Source organism: Podarcis erhardii (assembly GCF_964252035.2).
Source record: "Podarcis erhardii genome assembly, chromosome: 8".
In the NCBI taxonomy this organism is placed as follows: domain Eukaryota; kingdom Metazoa; phylum Chordata; class Lepidosauria; order Squamata; family Lacertidae; genus Podarcis; species Podarcis erhardii.
This window is the reverse complement of record NC_138499.1, coordinates 2,925,289-2,943,060: the sequence shown is the minus strand read 5'-3', so window position 1 is coordinate 2,943,060 and position 17,772 is coordinate 2,925,289. Positions and strand designations below refer to the sequence as shown.

At 48.5% G+C, this 17,772-nt stretch overlaps 1 protein-coding gene across 1 annotated transcript in view; it reads left to right on the top strand.

The window, feature by feature from the left end:
- ZC3H3 (zinc finger CCCH-type containing 3) overlaps window positions 1-17,772 on the top strand; it is a 264,865-nt gene that overhangs the window by 177,133 nt on the left and 69,960 nt on the right. The window contains exons 6-7 of the mRNA XM_081874112.1: window positions 13,523-13,613; window positions 17,500-17,658. Coding sequence (XP_081730238.1) covers window positions 13,523-13,613; window positions 17,500-17,658 — 250 coding nt within the window. The remainder of the gene's footprint in view (window positions 1-13,522; window positions 13,614-17,499; window positions 17,659-17,772) is intronic.

Genomic DNA, 17,772 nt, shown 5'->3' with positions numbered 1-17,772 from the left:
GAGGGCCTTCTCAGTAGTGGCACCCGCTCTGTGGAACACCCTCCCAGCAGATGTCAAGGAAATAAGCAGCTGCTATCTTATCTTTAAAAGACATCTGAAGGCAGCCCTGTTTAGGGAAGTTTTTAATGTTTAATGCTGCATTGCTTTTAACACTTGATTGGGAGCTGCCCAGAGTGGCTGGGGAAACTCAGCCAGATGGGCGGGGTATAAATAATAAATTATTAAAATATTATTATTTCCTATAAAAGCACCAAGCATATCCTGTAGCAGCAATCCCATTCTGAGGGGCTGCTTTGCAGGTTTCAGTTTCTTATATGGAGATGAATCCTTGAGTGACCAAACGTGAGCTATGAACTGTGTCTTCATTCGACACACCCCGGAGCAGTTATGTGGCTTGGGAGTGCTGATTTGCCTGTGTTTCTGTGGCAGAAAGGTTCCACATGTGTCATGTTCCCACAATCTAACCCTTCCATTTACATGGAGATTAATCTCTGTGCAGGAAATTCTGATATATGAAGCAGCCGCTTACTTCAGGCAGGCTCCTCTGACGTGCCAAACCCTCAGAGTAATATAATGCATTAACCAGGAGACTTTGGGTAGCTTTGTTGCAGAACCCAAGCTCGCCACTGTAACCTCGCTCCTTTGTAGTCAACAAGGTTATGGCCACAATCTGGGAAGCGGAGCGATTAAATTCCGCCTGCCCAGCTGGGCGGCCGACTTTCTGATTTCAAATTGTTGCCCCCGGTGCCAAGTCTCAGGCAATTTGTGGGGCAGTCATAGGGGGAGGCCGCAGTGCCGCGAAAATAAAGTTGAAACTCCCTGCCCTGCTGGATGCGGTTCAATCCCTGAAGCTGCTTCTGAAGGAACCCCTCTGGGTTGTGGGCCGGTGGCTTATAAAGGCGGTGGGTGAATGGGGGGAGAGGGGGCCTGAATTACACACCTGCATCCAGAATTACCCACCCAAATTTTTGACTGCAGATTTCCAGTGTGTGTGTGTGTGTGTGTGTGTGTGTGTGTGTGTGTGTGTTTATGTAGCGCCCAGTCCTATGTTCTTTCACCTGAGCCTTTAAAAGCGGCCTTTGGAAACTAAGAAAGCAACAGAAAATGGGTGTGTTGTTGTTGTTGTTGTTGTTGTTGTTGTTGTTGTTGGAATGGGAGCTTCTATTTAGCCTTTCCCTTCCGGCAAGGAAGGAGTACTTGAGGCTCTGGATGAGTTAAAATAAATGAGCCCCCAGCAGCAGCTAGTGCTGATCCGCCTGGAAATGGCTGGACCTGCTTAAATGGGTAATAATTAAAGAAATAAATTTCCTCGGTGCCAGCCTCACAAATGTTTTGTTCAGCACTAAAGCCACGGGCCTCTGAAATGGAAAGTGGGGCTGCTTGGGGGGGGGGGGAGAAGGCAGCGCTCGCCATAAGGCTGCCTTTGCAGATGCAAGATGCTAATGCGGCCTATTAAAGGAATTTTCATGGTTAAAAGAATACCTTTCCTAGGTGCCGAGGTCACGCGTTAAACAGGTTTAGCGGAACAATTTGCGCCAAGGCGGCCGCGTGAAGCAGAGGGGAGGCGGCGTCTCTGGCAGGTGCAGGAAAGGGCCTCTGCTTTTTATTGAGCAGGTGAATTAATGGAAAGGGCCTCTGGTCCAACCTGGCAAAGGGAGCCTGCTGAGCAGAGGGGCAGAGCCTGTCCACATGAAACAGAATAGCCTTCCCCAATCTGGTGCCTTCCAGACACTTTAAACTGTGCCTTCCCATTAGCCCCAGCCAGGGCTTGATGGGAGTTGTAGTCCAAAACATTCGTAGGGCACCCGGTTGGGGAAGCCTGGTATAAGACAATGGTGAGCTAGATGGCCTGACTCCATGCAAGGTTCTTGTTTTGCTTTAGCTGTAATTTCCAGGCAGCCCTGAAGGATATTTGCACACATCGCAGTGCATTGCGGAAATGAAAGCTTCTATGACTGTGGCCAGTTCCCTGCTCTCCAAGAAGGGGCACTGCTTCTGTGACAAATAAGTGTGGATAAAAAGACCTCCGAGGTTAGTGCCCCTGTCTGTGAATCCAGCAGCAAAGCTGCATCCAGGAGCATTTCCAGGTTGCAAAGCTGCTTGTGTGTTGCCCCCATCCATGGCATCGTCATGTAGGCGGTTGCAGAAAATCTGGCTCTGTGCATCACATCTTCCCAATGGACACACTTCGTTCTACGTGGAGTCTAATCTCAACCTAGGCCATTTTGGAATATGAAGAAGCCCCAATAGCAAAGGGAAACAAAACAAATATCAGACAAACAAAACTTTAAAAATGCAAAGATCATTTTTTTAAAAATACCATGTAGTTTTCAGTTGCAAAAGCCTGTGTGTGGTAAGAGGAGTAGCTTGTCTCCATTTGCCTTCATGGGTTTTAAGAACTGTAAAATGATACTCTGCCCTGGGCACTCTAGCAATCCTATGACATGAAATAAAAATTAGGTGCATTTTAGAAATAATCTCTAAATTTAGAATGTGTAATCCAGACACATGGGGATGTTTCTTTGCAGTTGCAAATCGTGCAGCTATGATCCCAAAGCCGCCTTCAGGGGACAACAAGGCTCACAAGAGAACTGCTTCCCTCTGCCACAAGGAACCAGTTTGTTAATAAAAAGCTCCAGTGAACCTGAACTGGTCCCATGGAGGAGGCTTCCTACTGCATCTCTGCATGATGTACTGGCTTGACCTCCTTTCAAACACAAGCTGTTGTGACCTGGGATTGGGGTTTCTGACATAGATCTGTGTACGGCATGATCAGATCATCTAGTCCCTGATGCCGAGATGCAGCCCAATCAAACACCCTCAAGAGAGGCTGCCTGTTGTTTCTCTGAATGACATTCTAACCCGATTGAGAAGCTCTGGCACATTCTGAAAGTATTCCACGTTTTACTCAGAAAAAAAATATGGCTGAATTGCAGGAAGTTTTCCACCCCTAACAGAGTCCCCACAATTTGCCCGTTCCCAGTGGACCTACACAAACAAAGATGTTGCTTTGCACCTTTTGTCAACTTGTCTTTGGTTGAGAGGGCGACTCGGTTCAAGGGTTAATGCAAAGCCGAAGTTTTCAGAAATGTCTTTTTGGAGGGCAAATTCAGATCAATCCTTTTGCAGAAAGAACTGAATATTCAGAAGGACCTGTCGGAGCCCTCGTCAACTTTCAGCTCCAGCAACGGGTGCTATAGTCACTAGAGGCGCATGGCGCATGGACAAGTTCATTTAGTAAACAGTGGTAATGACTCAAGTTGACACGTTCCCATTCCTTCTCGATGGTTATGTTAAAGGATCTTGCAGCCGGGGTGTAAATGTGTTCACAGGCCTTGCCTTCGCCTATGGAGATTTCTTCGAAGCTGTCATCTAGAGACAAAAAGCGTCCTTTGTGGGGACTGGAGAAACTCTGAATGTCTGAATGTTGCCACATGGAGAAGGAGGGTTCAAGCTGGACAGAGAATAATTGAATTCTGGATTCTGCCCGTCTTGCCCTGAAATCCCACAGAACTCTCTCTGGCCCTCTGGTTGCCTCCCAGCCCTGCAATTTCAGGTCCTGCTTTGAGGCATCTGGTCAGATGCTGGACTAGATGGGTTCTTGGTCTGATCCAGCAGCCAAGCTCTTCTTATGCTTTAATGAGAACCTCAAAAGCATTTGCTTTAGAGTACCCTAGACAGTTTGTTCCATTCTATACTTAGGGTTCTGCTTATGTCAAGAGTCCCACCTTTATATATAAAAAAGCCAGGAAATAGATTTCAGTTAAAGTGTATGCCTAAATGCTGGTGTGTGTTAATATGTTAATGCATTCCAGGATAGGATAGGATAGGATAGGGAAGCATCTCCTAAGGGCCGTATCTGCTTCTGAGGGCCATCTTGTTGTTGCTGGAACTCCAAGCACGCCTAGGAAGGGCAGATCAGAGGTAGATTTGGAGGCTGAGTGAGGCATCTTAAGCCGCAGGAGGAAGGCATGTGGTTATTCCTGCTTGGTCATGTTGGGTAGAGACACAGCACTTGCTGGATCCCTGAAAAATCAGCACTAGTGGTTGGCCTGGCCTATAACAAGCATTTTTGCAACCTGCCTTGCACCCATTGGGTTTCCGGGGTTGCTGAGGATCCCAGGCTGAAAGGACACGTTTCAGGTCCGCTGCCTTGGCCTCCTCCACATCTACCTCCACATCCTTTTCCCAGGCCCCAGTCCTGAACATCCCACCCATGCCCTGCATAGCCAACAAGGGCTCTGGATGTGAACGGCGCGTCGAGGAAATCCCCCTGTTTTAAGGACGCCCAGTCTGCATCGAAAGACTCTCACTGCAGCCCACGGAAAGGGTGTCGTGCTGCGCCTTGATGCATCGCCACTGGTGTCCCGCTCTGGCAGGCTCCCAGCATCCTCTGGCGAGTGCGTCGCAAAGCGGTTGTTGCTGCGAGAACCTCCACGTCCCTCCAGAGGGAGAGGGAACTGTCGTGTTCATTAAATGCATGATTATGGCGATGATTAATAGCAGATCTTCTTCAAGCCTAACTACTTTCCCTCTTCAGTCCTTGGAATGAATTCACAGAGCGCTGTGTGTGTGTGTGTGTGTGTGTGTGTGTGTGTGTGTGCAGTCATTGAGGCATTTCGTTCCCTTCCAGCCAAGTCCGCTTAGCCGAGCCTAACCCCCCCCCCACCCTGCCACAGCCCCTAAGCGTGGTGTGTTTCAGTTCTCTTAGGACAAGAATGTGGTTGGTTTTTTTGCATAACGGGCTTGTTTTTTAAGACATTTGTTGGACATAAATTGCCTTCACATCCACTGGGTGTCAGAGGCATCGTAGTTTTCCAGCTCCAACATGCCCCTTTTGACCCTTGCCCCCGCTGGGTCACCATGCTTCATTGCAACACAAATAAAGCTCATCAGGCAACTGATATCTGGGGCATGTGAGTGGCAGTGCCTTCGCTTAGCATCCCGTACAAGATGCAGATAATTTTCTTGCAGGTGGGGAGAGCCGGGGGCGCAACTTGCAGCCGTGGCGAAAGAGAGTCTGTCTGTGTTGTGGGTGATTGAGAGGCCTTTTTCTTTTGCCCTTTGAAAACAAACAAACTGCGCCGTGCCTTGCAAGAATAATAAAAATACAATAAGAGCAGCAGAATGCAAAAACCCAAGAACAATAAAAGCCAGCAATACGGCAATTCAAAAACAAGAGATTAGAAATGTTGGCTAAATGTTGCTTTACAGTTATGGAAAAATAATTCTGGATGGAGCTCCACGGGTGGGCAGGCATGTGATAAGGATAAAACAATGCACATTTTGTTTATAAGTAAGAATATCTGGAAGAACAGGGATTATTAATTAGATATACTTGTTTTCAACTCTGGCAGATTTTCAGTTCTGCTTCCCTTCCCTACTTTAGTTTCTGATTCCTTTGTGAACAGGGACCCTTCTCTGTGGGCTGTTCTGATCTGAGCAGGACATTTTCTTGAATTCATAGAACTGTAAAATTGTGGACTAGGAAGGGATCCCGAGGGTCATCTAGCCCAACCCCTTGCAATGCAGGAATCACAGCTACTTCAGCAGGTCGGATTCAGCAAACTGGTACACTGGTGGCAGCTTCTCCCCTCCCCTGGCACTGCCTCCTAATCAGCTCTGGAGGGTGAAGAGAACCCCAAAACAGTGTATTGGAGAAGGAGAGGGGAGATAATTCAGTTCGCCTATACGGTTGTATAAGCAAGGCGTTGAATTTTCCCCAATGTCCTAGGGCATGGCAGCTTTTATATTTATATTTTTTTATTTTTAAAGTGACTTTCTAGTCCTTTGGAAGGCAAAAGTAGGTTCCAATGTGTGTGGATTTCTTGTGATCAGTGTTACATAATACTTCCCCCTACAATTGGTCGCAGAAGACTAAAATAGGTGAAGGAAGAGGCGTGCAAGTTTGCAGGATTTTGAAGGTTGCAGAATTCCGTTTCTTTGGGGGTGGAAGATGGAATGATGCAGCGGTTGCCAGCGTGGTGCCATGAAGATGGAATGATGCAGCGGTTGCCAGCGTGGTGCCATTTGGATGTTTTGGACTACAACTCCCATCACCCCCAGACTATTAGCCATGCTAGTTGTGGCTCATGGAGGTTTCAGGACACAACACCTGGGGGGACCCACGTTGCATACCCCTGGATTAATGTCGCACTTGGCATTTGCGATGCTGCTTAGCTTGACCTATCCGAAAGGGCACAGGTGGGGAAGAGGCATGTGGTGTTTGCCCATCCATTTGAAAATGTCTGTACAGGGGGAGAGAAAGTGTTAATAGGTAGACCAATAGAAAAGCTAGAGGCGGAGCCTACCTGTTTATAAAAGGGCTTAGCCCGAGGTTTGGTTAGTTGGTTGGGAAAAGGTAGTTGGCAGACAGATGGAAATAGTGCAGTTGGTTCTTGTGTGAGGCGAGGGAGAATAGTTAGAGACAGAATAAAATAAGACTAAGGGGTAACAGCGTTTCAAATTGTTCCAGGAACCCCCTCCCCCCAATCACTCAGTTTGTACAAACTCGACACACTCACACATGACATATCTGTACACATGACATCAACTGTACATCGGATCTGCACCGTTCCACTTTTATTTTACTCCATGAAGGAAGGACTACAAAATGGGGAAGGTTTGATACAGGGCAGCCATAATCCCTTGAGCATACCAGCACATACACAGGAGCCCTGCCCAGTTGCTGTGCTACCCCTGATGGTCCTAGACAGAAGACCATCAAAGTCACAAAGAACTTGCATATAGGAGTGGATTCAGCACAGACTAGAACAAAGGACAATGATCAGCTCTTCCCTCTGGGGGCAGGAAACTGCAAACTCCCCTTTGTCACCTGGAAAGTACTCATGGGGAGGGGGAAAGGGGGAACCAGCCAGGTGACAGGACACTCAGATTACCAACACAACTCCTCCCTCAACCCCTCCTTTTTGTGATGTATCAATGATGTAGTTGTGATGTAGTTTTAGGGGTGTAGTTTCGGGGATTAGTAACTAATAAAAGTTGGGGTCTTCTTTTGTTCTGGGCTTCCATCTTGTTCCACCTGGTGGCAGGTGGGAGTCCTGTCACGACAGTCTTCAATAAAGACCAAGCCTACTGGCTGCTGTTTTGCTCTGGTATTCCTGACTGGTGTCCTTGTTTTTTTGTCCAAGGGAGCCCTCAGATTTCTCCATGCATTTAAAGTTTATTTGTGTTTGCAGTAAGTTGCAATCTTCATTGTTAACTTAAGAACCTGACTGAGACTAAGTGATTTACTGGAGAGGACTTGGTTGGTGGCAACGGATTAGTGGTGTAAAGGTCAATAGTCCGTGAGACGACCGGGGGCTCCATATGAACGCCACAAGGCCCTCCAAGTCCTTCTGGGCCAAAGGATGTTGGTTTACCAGAGGACTCCAATTTGGAAGACTGGCTCCCAAGGTAGCCTGTGCTTCTGGCTGCAGTTTTCCATCCACCCCAGAACTCTGTGCTCTGTCCAAGGTCCTGAAGACTGTGCCTTGCCAGACCTGGGCTTTGCTCTTGCTGCCTTTACCTTGGAGGTGGTTCTGCCATGTTTGCTGTGCCTTGACCTCTCCACGCACGATGCTGCCTTGTTTGCCGTTATGTCACCATGCCAGTGTTGCAGTCCATTTTCCCCGCGAGCGAAGAGCCTGCGCAGAAATGCACAAGGCAAAGTTCAACAGCAGACCGTCTTGCTGAGGTCGGAATGGTGGTGTCTGGGGTTGGGGTGTATTGAAAGGGTTGCTAAGCATGTAAGCCACGCTGTATAATAATAATAATAATAATAATAATAATAATAATAATAATAATAATTTTATTATTTATTATTATATGTGTTATTAGCAGCAATTGTTCCTACAGGCTTTGGGGAACTGGCTGCCATGCTCTTTTTATTGTAATTATTTGTACGATTTTAATAGATTTTTTAGTGTCATAGAATCATAGAGTTGGAAGAGACCCCAAGAGTCATCTAGTCCAATCCCCTGCAATGCAAGAATATAAATAATAATAATAATAAAATAATTTATTATTTATACCCCGCCCATCTGACTGAGTTTCCCCAGCCACTCTGGGCGGCTCCCAATCGAGTGTTAAAAACAATCAAGTAGATCATACATGACAGATGACAATCCTATCTCTATATCTGTACCTATATCTATCTAAATCTTCACACACACACACACACACACACACTGCTTAATTGTTTTTTTAAACAATTGGTTTCACCCAATGTTTTCCACTGTTGAAAGCTCTTTTCACATTCAGCGTGCTACTGGAAGTACTGGAGATTCTGTCTCTGCCCCTATTACCCGCTAACTACAGACTGGTTCCAGGGGCTTGGGTACATGTATTTTTTTGCGGAACCTGCCATGGATGCTTTAGTTGAGACTCCTGCATTGCAGGGGGTTGGACTAGATGACCCACAGGGTCCCTTCCAACGCTACAATTCTGTGATTCTACCTCTTGCACCCGAGCCCCTGCTTAATATTGTAATCACACACGGATAAAAGGCCTTGATTCAGCCCCCATTGAAAGGAACATGCTTCCTAGGACCTTGGGCCACATCCCTTCCGTTCTGGTAGGGCTTGCTCCCTGGGAGTAGTTATCATAATTTTATTTACATTGGTACCTCGGGTTAAGTACTTAATTCATTCCGGAGGTCATTCTTAACCTGAAACTGTTTTTAACCTGAAGCACCACTTTAGCTAATGGGGCCTCCTGCTGCTGCCGCGCCACCGGAGCACGAATTCTGTTCTCATCTTGAAACAAAGTTCTTAACCTGAAGCACTATTTTTGAGTTAGTGGAGTCTGTAACCTGAAGCGTATGTAACCCGAGGTACCACTGTATTTATTAAGTTCCTGCGGCCCCAAGGCAGGTCCACAGCAGGCAAGAGGGCTCCTTAAACAGTTTGAACACAGCTTTGCGAACACTTCCAGCAGAGATAAATAAATTAGGCCGTTTTTATAAAATGAAAGCCCAGCTATGAAGTTGTTTGGCTTCCAGCTATTGATCTATCGGTTTCTATTTCATTAGTTAAAAATTCTAGCTATTCATTTCTCTAAGCCAGACAGGAGGGAGGGAATGACTTTAGTTTTCTCTCTCTTTCTCAAGATGCAGTAGCTGGAAAGGCAACTGCGCTTATCTGCTGGAACAGTTTCCCGCCCTCCAGCTCAGGACGGGTTTTCTTTCCTTTGCTTGGGATGAGGGGACAGGGGTCTGGAGGGCCGCTGTGAATCGTGGCGCTTCATGGCTCCAGACCAGGCTTCCTCAGCCTCGGCCCTCCAGATGTTTTTGGCCTACAACTCCCATGATCCCTAGCTAGCAGGGCCAGTGGTCAGGGATGATGGGAATTGTAGTCTGAAAAACATCTGGAGGGCCGAGGTTGAGGAAGCCTTGTTGTTGTTTAGTCGTTTAGTCGTGTCCGACTCTTCGTGACCCCCTGGACCAGATCACGCCAGGCCCTCCTGTCTTCCACTGCCTCCTGCAGTTTGGTCAAATTCATGCTGGTAGCTTCACGAACACTGTCCCACCATCTCGTCCTCTGTCATCCCCTTCTCCTTGTGCCCTCCATCTTTCCCAACATCAGGGTCTTTTCCAGGGAGTCTTCTCTTCTCATGAGGTGGCCAAAGTCTTGGAGCCTCAGCTTCAGGATCTGTCCTTCCAGTGAGCACTCAGGGCTGATTTCCTTCAGAATGGAGAGGTTTGATCTTCTTGCAGTCCATGGGACTCTCAAGAGTCTCCTCCAGCACCAGAATTCAAAAGCATCCATTCTTTGGCGATCAGCCTTCTTTACGGTCCAGCTCTCACTCTCACTCACTGTAAATAGTTTGCACCAAAATAAAGCCTGTAAAAGACAGGTCGGAGTCCTGCCTGGTTACTCTTGAGCAACCGCAACAGCATCTGACAGTCTGCTTGGAACTTTTTAGCATCTTTTCCCAGCTTCCCATCTTATCTTTTGCTTTAGTGCTTCTTCCCGAGCAGGCTAGTTTATGAGCACTTTTTAACAACCGAAACTTGTAAAAGATCCCTGGCTGGTCTTGCCGAAATCCCCATGGCGAGAAAATCTTGTGATGGTGCTGCTGATGGTGATGGGGAGTAAATGCTTTGCCACATCCCAGAATAAGAAGATGCAGCAGAGCTCAGTCCAGTCCATAGCAAAGGGTCCCATCTTGTGAGGGGCCGGCCAGATGTTTTGCAGTGACTGCCTGTCTTTGGGGGGGGTGGAGAGGAGTTCGCCCCATGGTTGGGCTTGGTTGATGCCTCTGATCGGCAGCGATGCTCCGGGAATGCGGCTGCGCCAGCAATTTTGTTTGCACATGGAACAGATGGGCCTGTGCCGTCACCAGCCGGCTGCGTGACAGCCCGGGTGAAGAGAGTGCTCATTGACACGCTATCAAATTCCACTCACTCACTCGGGAACACACTCGGGTTGGCAGGTGAACGACGGAATGACGCTCTTCCCCACCTGCCACGCTCAGGCACACGTCTCGGCTGATGGTGCAGGGCTGAAGGATGCAGGAGGAACTCCCCATCATGCTTGGGGGGGGGGGGAGAGAGAGCCACAATGTAAATAAGTAACAGTGGCGTGAAACTCTTTTCTGGAAACCAGGCCTTTCAGTTCAGCTCCCAGCTTTCTCAGAGCATGCCTTCTCATAGACCCAAATTTTCTGCATGTTGAAGATCCCTTGCACCACCTCCCTAAAACCTTGGATTAGATCAAGGGAAGTAATAGTGCCACTGTATTCTGCTCTGGTCAGACCTCACCTGGAGTACTGTGTCCAGTTCTGGGCACCACAGTTCAAGAAGGACACTGACAAACTGGAACGTGTCCAGAGAAGGGCAACCAAAATGGTCAAAGGCCTGGAAACGATGCCTTATGAGGAACGGCTAAGGGAGCTGGGCATGTTTAGCTTGGAGAAGAGGAGGTTAAGGGGTGATATGATAGCCATGTTCAAATATATAAAAGGATGTCACATAGAGGAGGGAGAAAGGTTGTTTTCTGCTGCTCCAGAGAAGCGGACACGGAGCAATGGATCCAAACTACAAGAAGGAAGATTCCACCTAAACATTAGGAAGAACTTCCTGACAGTAAGAGCTGTTGGACAGTGGAATTTGCTGCCAAGGAGTGTGGTGGAGTCTCCTTCTTTGGAGGTCTTTAAGCAGAGGCTTGACAACCATATGTCAGGAGTGCTCTGATGGTGTTTCCTGCTTGGCAGGGGGTTGGACTCGATGGCCCTTGTGGTCTCTTCCAACTCTATGATTCTATGATTTGAGGTTTTCCATTTTGCTATAATAATAATAATAATAATAATAATAATAATAATAATAATAATAATAATATATTTATTTATTTATTTATTTCCCGCCCATCTGGCTGAGTTTCCCCAGCCACTCTGGGCGGCTTCCAATCAAGTGTTAAAAACAATACAGCATTAAACATTAAAAGCTTCCCTAAACAAGGCTGCTTTCAGATGTCTTTTAAAAAGAAGATAGCTGCTCGTTTCCTTGACATCTGAAGGGAGGGCGTTCCACAGGGCGGGCCCTTGTGGTCTCTTGCAACTCTATGATTTTATGATTCTATGATTCTAAGTCATTCAGGAGAGAGTTGTTCTGGGCCACTAGCCATGATGGCCACACTCGGCCAACACAGGGGGAGGCAGCTATGCTTCTGAATGCCAGTTGGTGGCAGCCACAGGAGGGGAGAGGGCTCTTGTGCTCAAATCCTACAAGACAGGACCGTCTCTCCTGGTCTGCCCCACAGAGGATCTTAAGCTTAATGAACAACCATAGTTGAGAGGTCCCGGGCCCTAAGGAAGTCAGACTATCCTCCACCAGGGCCAGGGCCTTCTCAGTGATGGCTCCGACTTGGTGGGATGATCTGTCCCATGAGACTAGGGCCCTGCAGGATTTAACCTCCTTCTGTCAGGCCTATAAGACAGAGCTATTCCGCCTGGCTTTCAATTTGAACTCAGCCTGATTTTTTATTCCCCTTTCCGCCCTCCCTCTCCCCTTTTTATGAAGATTACCCGCTCTGAGACCCCACAGCTAATTCTCCCCTGGCCTCCTCGCTGGCCCAAGTGGGACCAATTCAGCCAGCTAGCCCTGGGGATTATCTAATGCTTATTTCACCTAAATTGATTTCTGAATTTTGAATTTTATTGTTATTCATGTTTTTATACTGTATTTTATGCTGCTTTTACAATTAAGTGTTTTAAATTTGTTGTTAGCCGTCCTGAGCCCGGTTTTTGAACTGGGAAGGGCGGGGTATAAATAAATAAATAAATAAAAATATTATTATTTCCCACAGGCCTCTGGTTAGTCCCCATGAGACTCTGGGGCAGAGCAGAGCAACCGTAACCCTCCCCTCCATGCCTTTGTCCAGTTCTCTTTTAAAGTCACCCAGGTTGGTGACCCCTCGCTGCCTCCTGTTCCATTGCTTAACTATGTGCAGCATGAAAAAGTCCTTCCTTTTCTCTGTCCTGCATCTTCCCACGCCCAGCTTCGTCGGATGTCCAAGGGTTCCTGCGTTACGAGAGAGGGAGGAAAAGCTTTCTCCACCTGCTCTCTCCATGCCATGAATAATTTCATAAACTTCTATCAACGTTGCCTCTCGCTTGCCTTTTCTCTAAAGGGAAAAGCCCCAAACGCTGTGACCTTTCTTCATAACAGAGTTTCTTCACCCCCTAGATCATTGGGGTTGCCCTTTTCTGAACCTTTTCCAGCTTCGCAGTATCCTTTGTCCCTTTGTCTCAAGGCAGTTTGCTGAAGGCAGGAGGTATAGGTCAAGGGACCCCTGACCATTAGGTCCAGTCATGGCCGACTCTGGGGTTGCGGCACTCATCTCGCTTTACTGGCCGAGGGAGCCGGCGTACAGCTTCCGGGTCATGTGGCCAGCATGACTAAGCCGCTTCTGGCGAACCAGAGCAGCGCACGGAAACGCCGTTCACCTTCCTGCTGGAGCAGTACCTATTTATCTACTTGCACTTTGACGTGCTTTCAAACTGCTAGGTGGGCAGGAGCTGGGACAGAGCAACGGGAGCTCACCACGTCGCGGGGATTCGAACCGCCGACCTTCTGATCTGCAAGTCCTAGGCTCTGTGGTTTAACCCACAGCGTCACCCGTGTCCCTTGGAGGCAGGAGACAAAGGCCTTGAATAAGGAAACATAAATAGAAGACAAAACAAGCCCTCTTAGTTCCTCCACTGTTGCCATACAAGTGGGTCTTTGCCAAATGTTGTGACATGGGAATGGCACATCGCTGGCAAGCCTGTGCCTTTCTGCAATGCTTCCTGAGTCCCTGGCCTTATTTATTCTGATCCCCAGCCAGGCACCTGGCAGTTTCCTGCTGCTGGCGAGGTGGCGGCAACACCTCGGCCCACCCAGGTTGCGCTTATTTACCCTGCCGGGAACTTTGCATGGCTCCCCCCACCTGCAAATCAGTAGAAGATCAAGCTCCTTTTTGCAACTTCTGTAGTATCCACACGAGCGCTAATTAGCATCTCATTTCTTTCTCCTTCTCTCCAGGAACGGTGAGGCCGGATTCTGCCCATGGCTCCCCTGGCTATTCCCCATCCAGTTATCTGAACAGGTCGACCACCAGCCGCTACATCGCAAGGTCTGTATTCCTTCCCTCTAGAGGAGAGATGCTAGTCCCCAAAATGTGAACAGAGCAAGTGTCCTGTTAATCCTGGAAGCTCTGGAACCTCAGGCCATTTTGCTAAGCCCCTGAAACTCTTCTATGCCATCTCGAAAGGTTGTAGTCTGACTGAGTGACAATGAGACTGAGAGACGTGATGGGCTGTTACGATGTCCCTTCTTTCTCTTCTTCACCCCACTCCCAAGGGCTTGATTGGCGGAGGGCGTTTTGCCAATTATTTAGGTGGGGTGGGGGTGCAAAAAGCAGTTGAAATGGATCAGGTGGGGAAAGAGAGAAAGCTGCAGGCCTGGCTTACTTTTAGGCATGTATTGTGTGTTGAAAAGCAGCAGTTTCCTCTCTTGCTTCCTTTCCTGGGGAGATGGCAGATGAGGTGGCAGTTAGTGATGGGTGGCGCTGGGGGTTAAACCACAGAGCCTAGGCCTTGCCAATCAGAAGGTCGGCGGTTTGAATCCCCGCGATGGGGTGAGCTCCCGTTGCTCGGTCCCTGCTCCTGCCAACCTACCAGTTCAAAAGCACATCAAAGTGCAAGTAGATAAATAGGTACCGCTCTGGCGGGAAGGTAAACGGCGTTTCCGTGCGCTGCTCTGGTTTGCCAGAAGTGGCTTAGTCCTGCTGGCCACATGATCCGGAAGCTGTACACCGGCTCCCTCGGCCAATAAAGCGAGATGAGCGCCGCAACCCCAGAGTTGGTCACCACTGGACCTGATGGTCAGGGGTCCCTTGACCTTTACTTTAAGGCAGGGATGCCCAACAGGTCAATCACGATCTACTGGTAGATCCCCGTGAGCTTTTGGTAGATCGTGGTTGATCTCTGGCTCCTTTTCCTTAGTGTCGGTAAAACGGACTTGCTACCCCGCCCCCTTGCCCTGCCCTCCATTGTTGTATGTTCTCTGGAAGGGATGACGGAGCTTTCTCTGTGCTGCTGTTTTGATCCATAGTGATCTTTTTGTGAGTGACTTTACCCCTTCGTCCCTTGCCTTTAACCCCCCCCAAACGGAACTCCCCCCAAAACCCTTTTTACAGTGGTACCTCTGGATGCATACGGTATCCGTTCCAGAGCCCCATTCGCATCCTGAGTAGAATGTAAGGCATGACTGCGTGTGGGTAACCGTGGAGCGTAACTATTTGTAAACGCTCAAGCCGAAGCACATTTAACCTGAGGTATCACACTGTATTAAAAAGGGGAGGCTTTTCTCCTTCCTAGAAAAAGCTCAACAATTGAGCTGAACCCCCCCCAAATGAGGGTAGACCACTGTCAGTTTTTAATTCTGAACGTAGATTGTGGTGCCTGGCAAATGCTACTGGACTGCCACTTCCATCATTCCTGAAAACCATTCTGGAAAAGCTAATGCTCAAAGTCCGTTTACACAGAGGGATAGCTAGAAAAGACACTTCTTACCTGGTCTGGTTTGACTTCAGGAAATATCTCCTGTATTTTTATCTTATGAACTACCCTCCGATTTTCGGATGAAGGGCAATATGTAAATTTAATTAATTAATTAACAACCCGCTTTGAGGGTTTTAGCATTTAACGTATAAATTATAAACGGGGTAAGAGAGGATCCCAAGCGTACCAGCAAAGTGTATGCTAGTTTATGGAACTTTTAACAGTGAAAAGATTTGACAGCAGAGATCGGGGCCAGTATTTTGGGAACTCTGCTCTGCACGTTGTGGAAGAAAAGAGGACAGAACAATAATAATAATAATAATTTATTATTTGTACCCCGCCCATCTGGCTGGGTTTCCCCAGCCACTCTGGGCGGCTTCCATAAAAACCAGAAATACACTAAAATATCACAGATTAAAAACTTCCCTGAACAGGGCTGCCTTAAGATGTCTTCTGAATGTCAGGTAGTTATTTATCGCTTTGACATCTGATGGGAGGGCGTTCCACAAGGCGGGTGCCACTACCGAGAAGGCCCTCTGCCTGGTTCCCTGTAGCTTTGCTTCTCGTAATGAGGGAACCGCCAGAAGGCCCTCGGCGCTGGACCTCAGCGTCCGGGCAGAACGATGGGGGTGGAGACGCTCCTTCAGGTATACTGGGCCGAGGCCGTTTAGGGCTTTAAAGGTCAACACCAGCACTTTGAATTGTGCTCGGAAACGTACTGGGAGCCAATGTAGGTCTTTCAAGACCGGTGTTATGTGGTCTCGGCGGCTGCCCCCAGTCACCAGTCTAGCTGCCGCATTCTGGATTAGTTGTAGTTTCCGAGTCACCTTCAAAGGTAGCCCCACGTAGAGCGCATTGCAGTAGTCCAAGCAGGAGATAACCAGAGCATGCACCACTCTGGCGAGACAGTCCGCGGGCAGGTAGGGTCTCAGCCTGCGTACCAGGTGGAGTTGGTAGACAGCTGCCCTGGATACAGAATTGACCTGCGCCTCCATGGACAGCTGTGAGTCCAAAATGACTCCCAGGCTGCGCACCTGGTCCTTCAGGGGCACAGTTACCCCATTCAGGACCAGGGAGTCCTCCACACCAGCCCGCCCCCTGTCCCCCAAAAACAGTACTTCTGTCTTGTCAGGATTCAACCTCAATCCATTAGCCGCCATCCATCCTCCAACCGCCTCCAGGCACTCACACAGGACCTTCACCGCCTTCACTGGTTCTGATTTGAAAGAGAGGTAGAGCTGGGTATCATCTGCATATTGATGGACACCCAGTCCAAACCCCCTGATGATCTCTCCCAGCGGCTTCATATAGATGTTAAAAAGCATGGGGGAGAGGACGGAACCCTGAGGCACCCCACAAGTGAGGGCCCAGGGGTCTGAACACTCATCCCCCACCACCACTTTCTGAACACGGCCCAGGAGGAAGGAGCGAAACCACTGTATAACAGTGCCCCCAGCTCCCAGCCCCTCTAGACGGTCCAGAAGGATGTTATGGTCGATTGTATCAAAGGCCGCTGAGAGATCCAGCAGAACTAGGAAACAGCTCTCACCTTTGTCCCTAGCTCGCCGGAGATCATCAACCAGCGCGACCAAGGCAGTTTCAGTCCCATGATGAGGCCTGAATCCCGATTGGAAGGGATCCAAATGGTCCGCATCCTCCAGGCGTGCCTGGAGTTGTTCAGCAACCACGCGCTCAATCACCTTGCCCAAGAATGGAAGATTTGAGACTGGGCGATAGTTGGCCATACTGGCCGGGTCTAAAGATGGTTTTTTAAGAAGCGGTTTGATGACCGCCTCTTTCAGCGGATCTGGGAATGCTCCCTCACAGAGGGAAGCATTCACCACCCCGCAGAGCCCATCGCCCAGCCCTTCCCGGCTTGCTTTTATTAGCCAGGATGGGCAAGGATCCAGGAGACAGGTGGTTGGTTTCACGCGTCCAAGCAGCCTGTCCACATCCTCGGGGGTAATGGATTGAAATCGATTCCATGCAACTTGACCAGACAGAGCTCTAGCACTCTCCCGCCCCAGCCCTGCTCGATCATACTAAACACCCGTTATCTGAAGAATAGTATGAACAATCATACTAAACACCCGTTATCTGAAGAAGTGTGCATGCACACGAAAGCTCATACCTAGAACTAACTTAGTTGGTCTTTAAGGTGCTACTGGAAGGAATTTTTTTATTTTGTTTTGACTATGCAGACCAACACGGCTACCTATCTGTAACTACACACCTGTTGTTGTTGTTGTTGTTTGTTTAAATCTTAGTTATTAGTTACTTAGTTACTTAATTTTGCTGTAATTCTGAGGCATCCCCTCATGCATTTGTCAGTTACGATTTGTACTGTTCGTCTTTTACAAAAAATTAATAAATGTGGTTTTAGGAATGATAGTCCCTGCCGCTCAGCCATGCTGGCCGGGGCTGAAGTGAGCTGCTTATCTCTCTCCTTCCCTGCAGCCGAGCCGTCCAGCGCAGCTTGGCCATCATCCGCCAGGCCAAGCAGAAGAAGGAGAAGAAGAAGGAATACTGCATGTACTACAACCGCTTTGGCAAATGCAACCGCGGTGAGAGGTGCCCCTACATCCACGACCCGGAAAAGGTGGCCGTCTGCACACGGTAAATGATCCTCCTTTCCAGAAGCCCCAGGAAGGGACAGTGCTGTTGTGCAGGAAGGTGGTGGGTTAACCCAGTTAATGAGGCAAAAAGGGGCACGGCTCCATTTGCATCCAG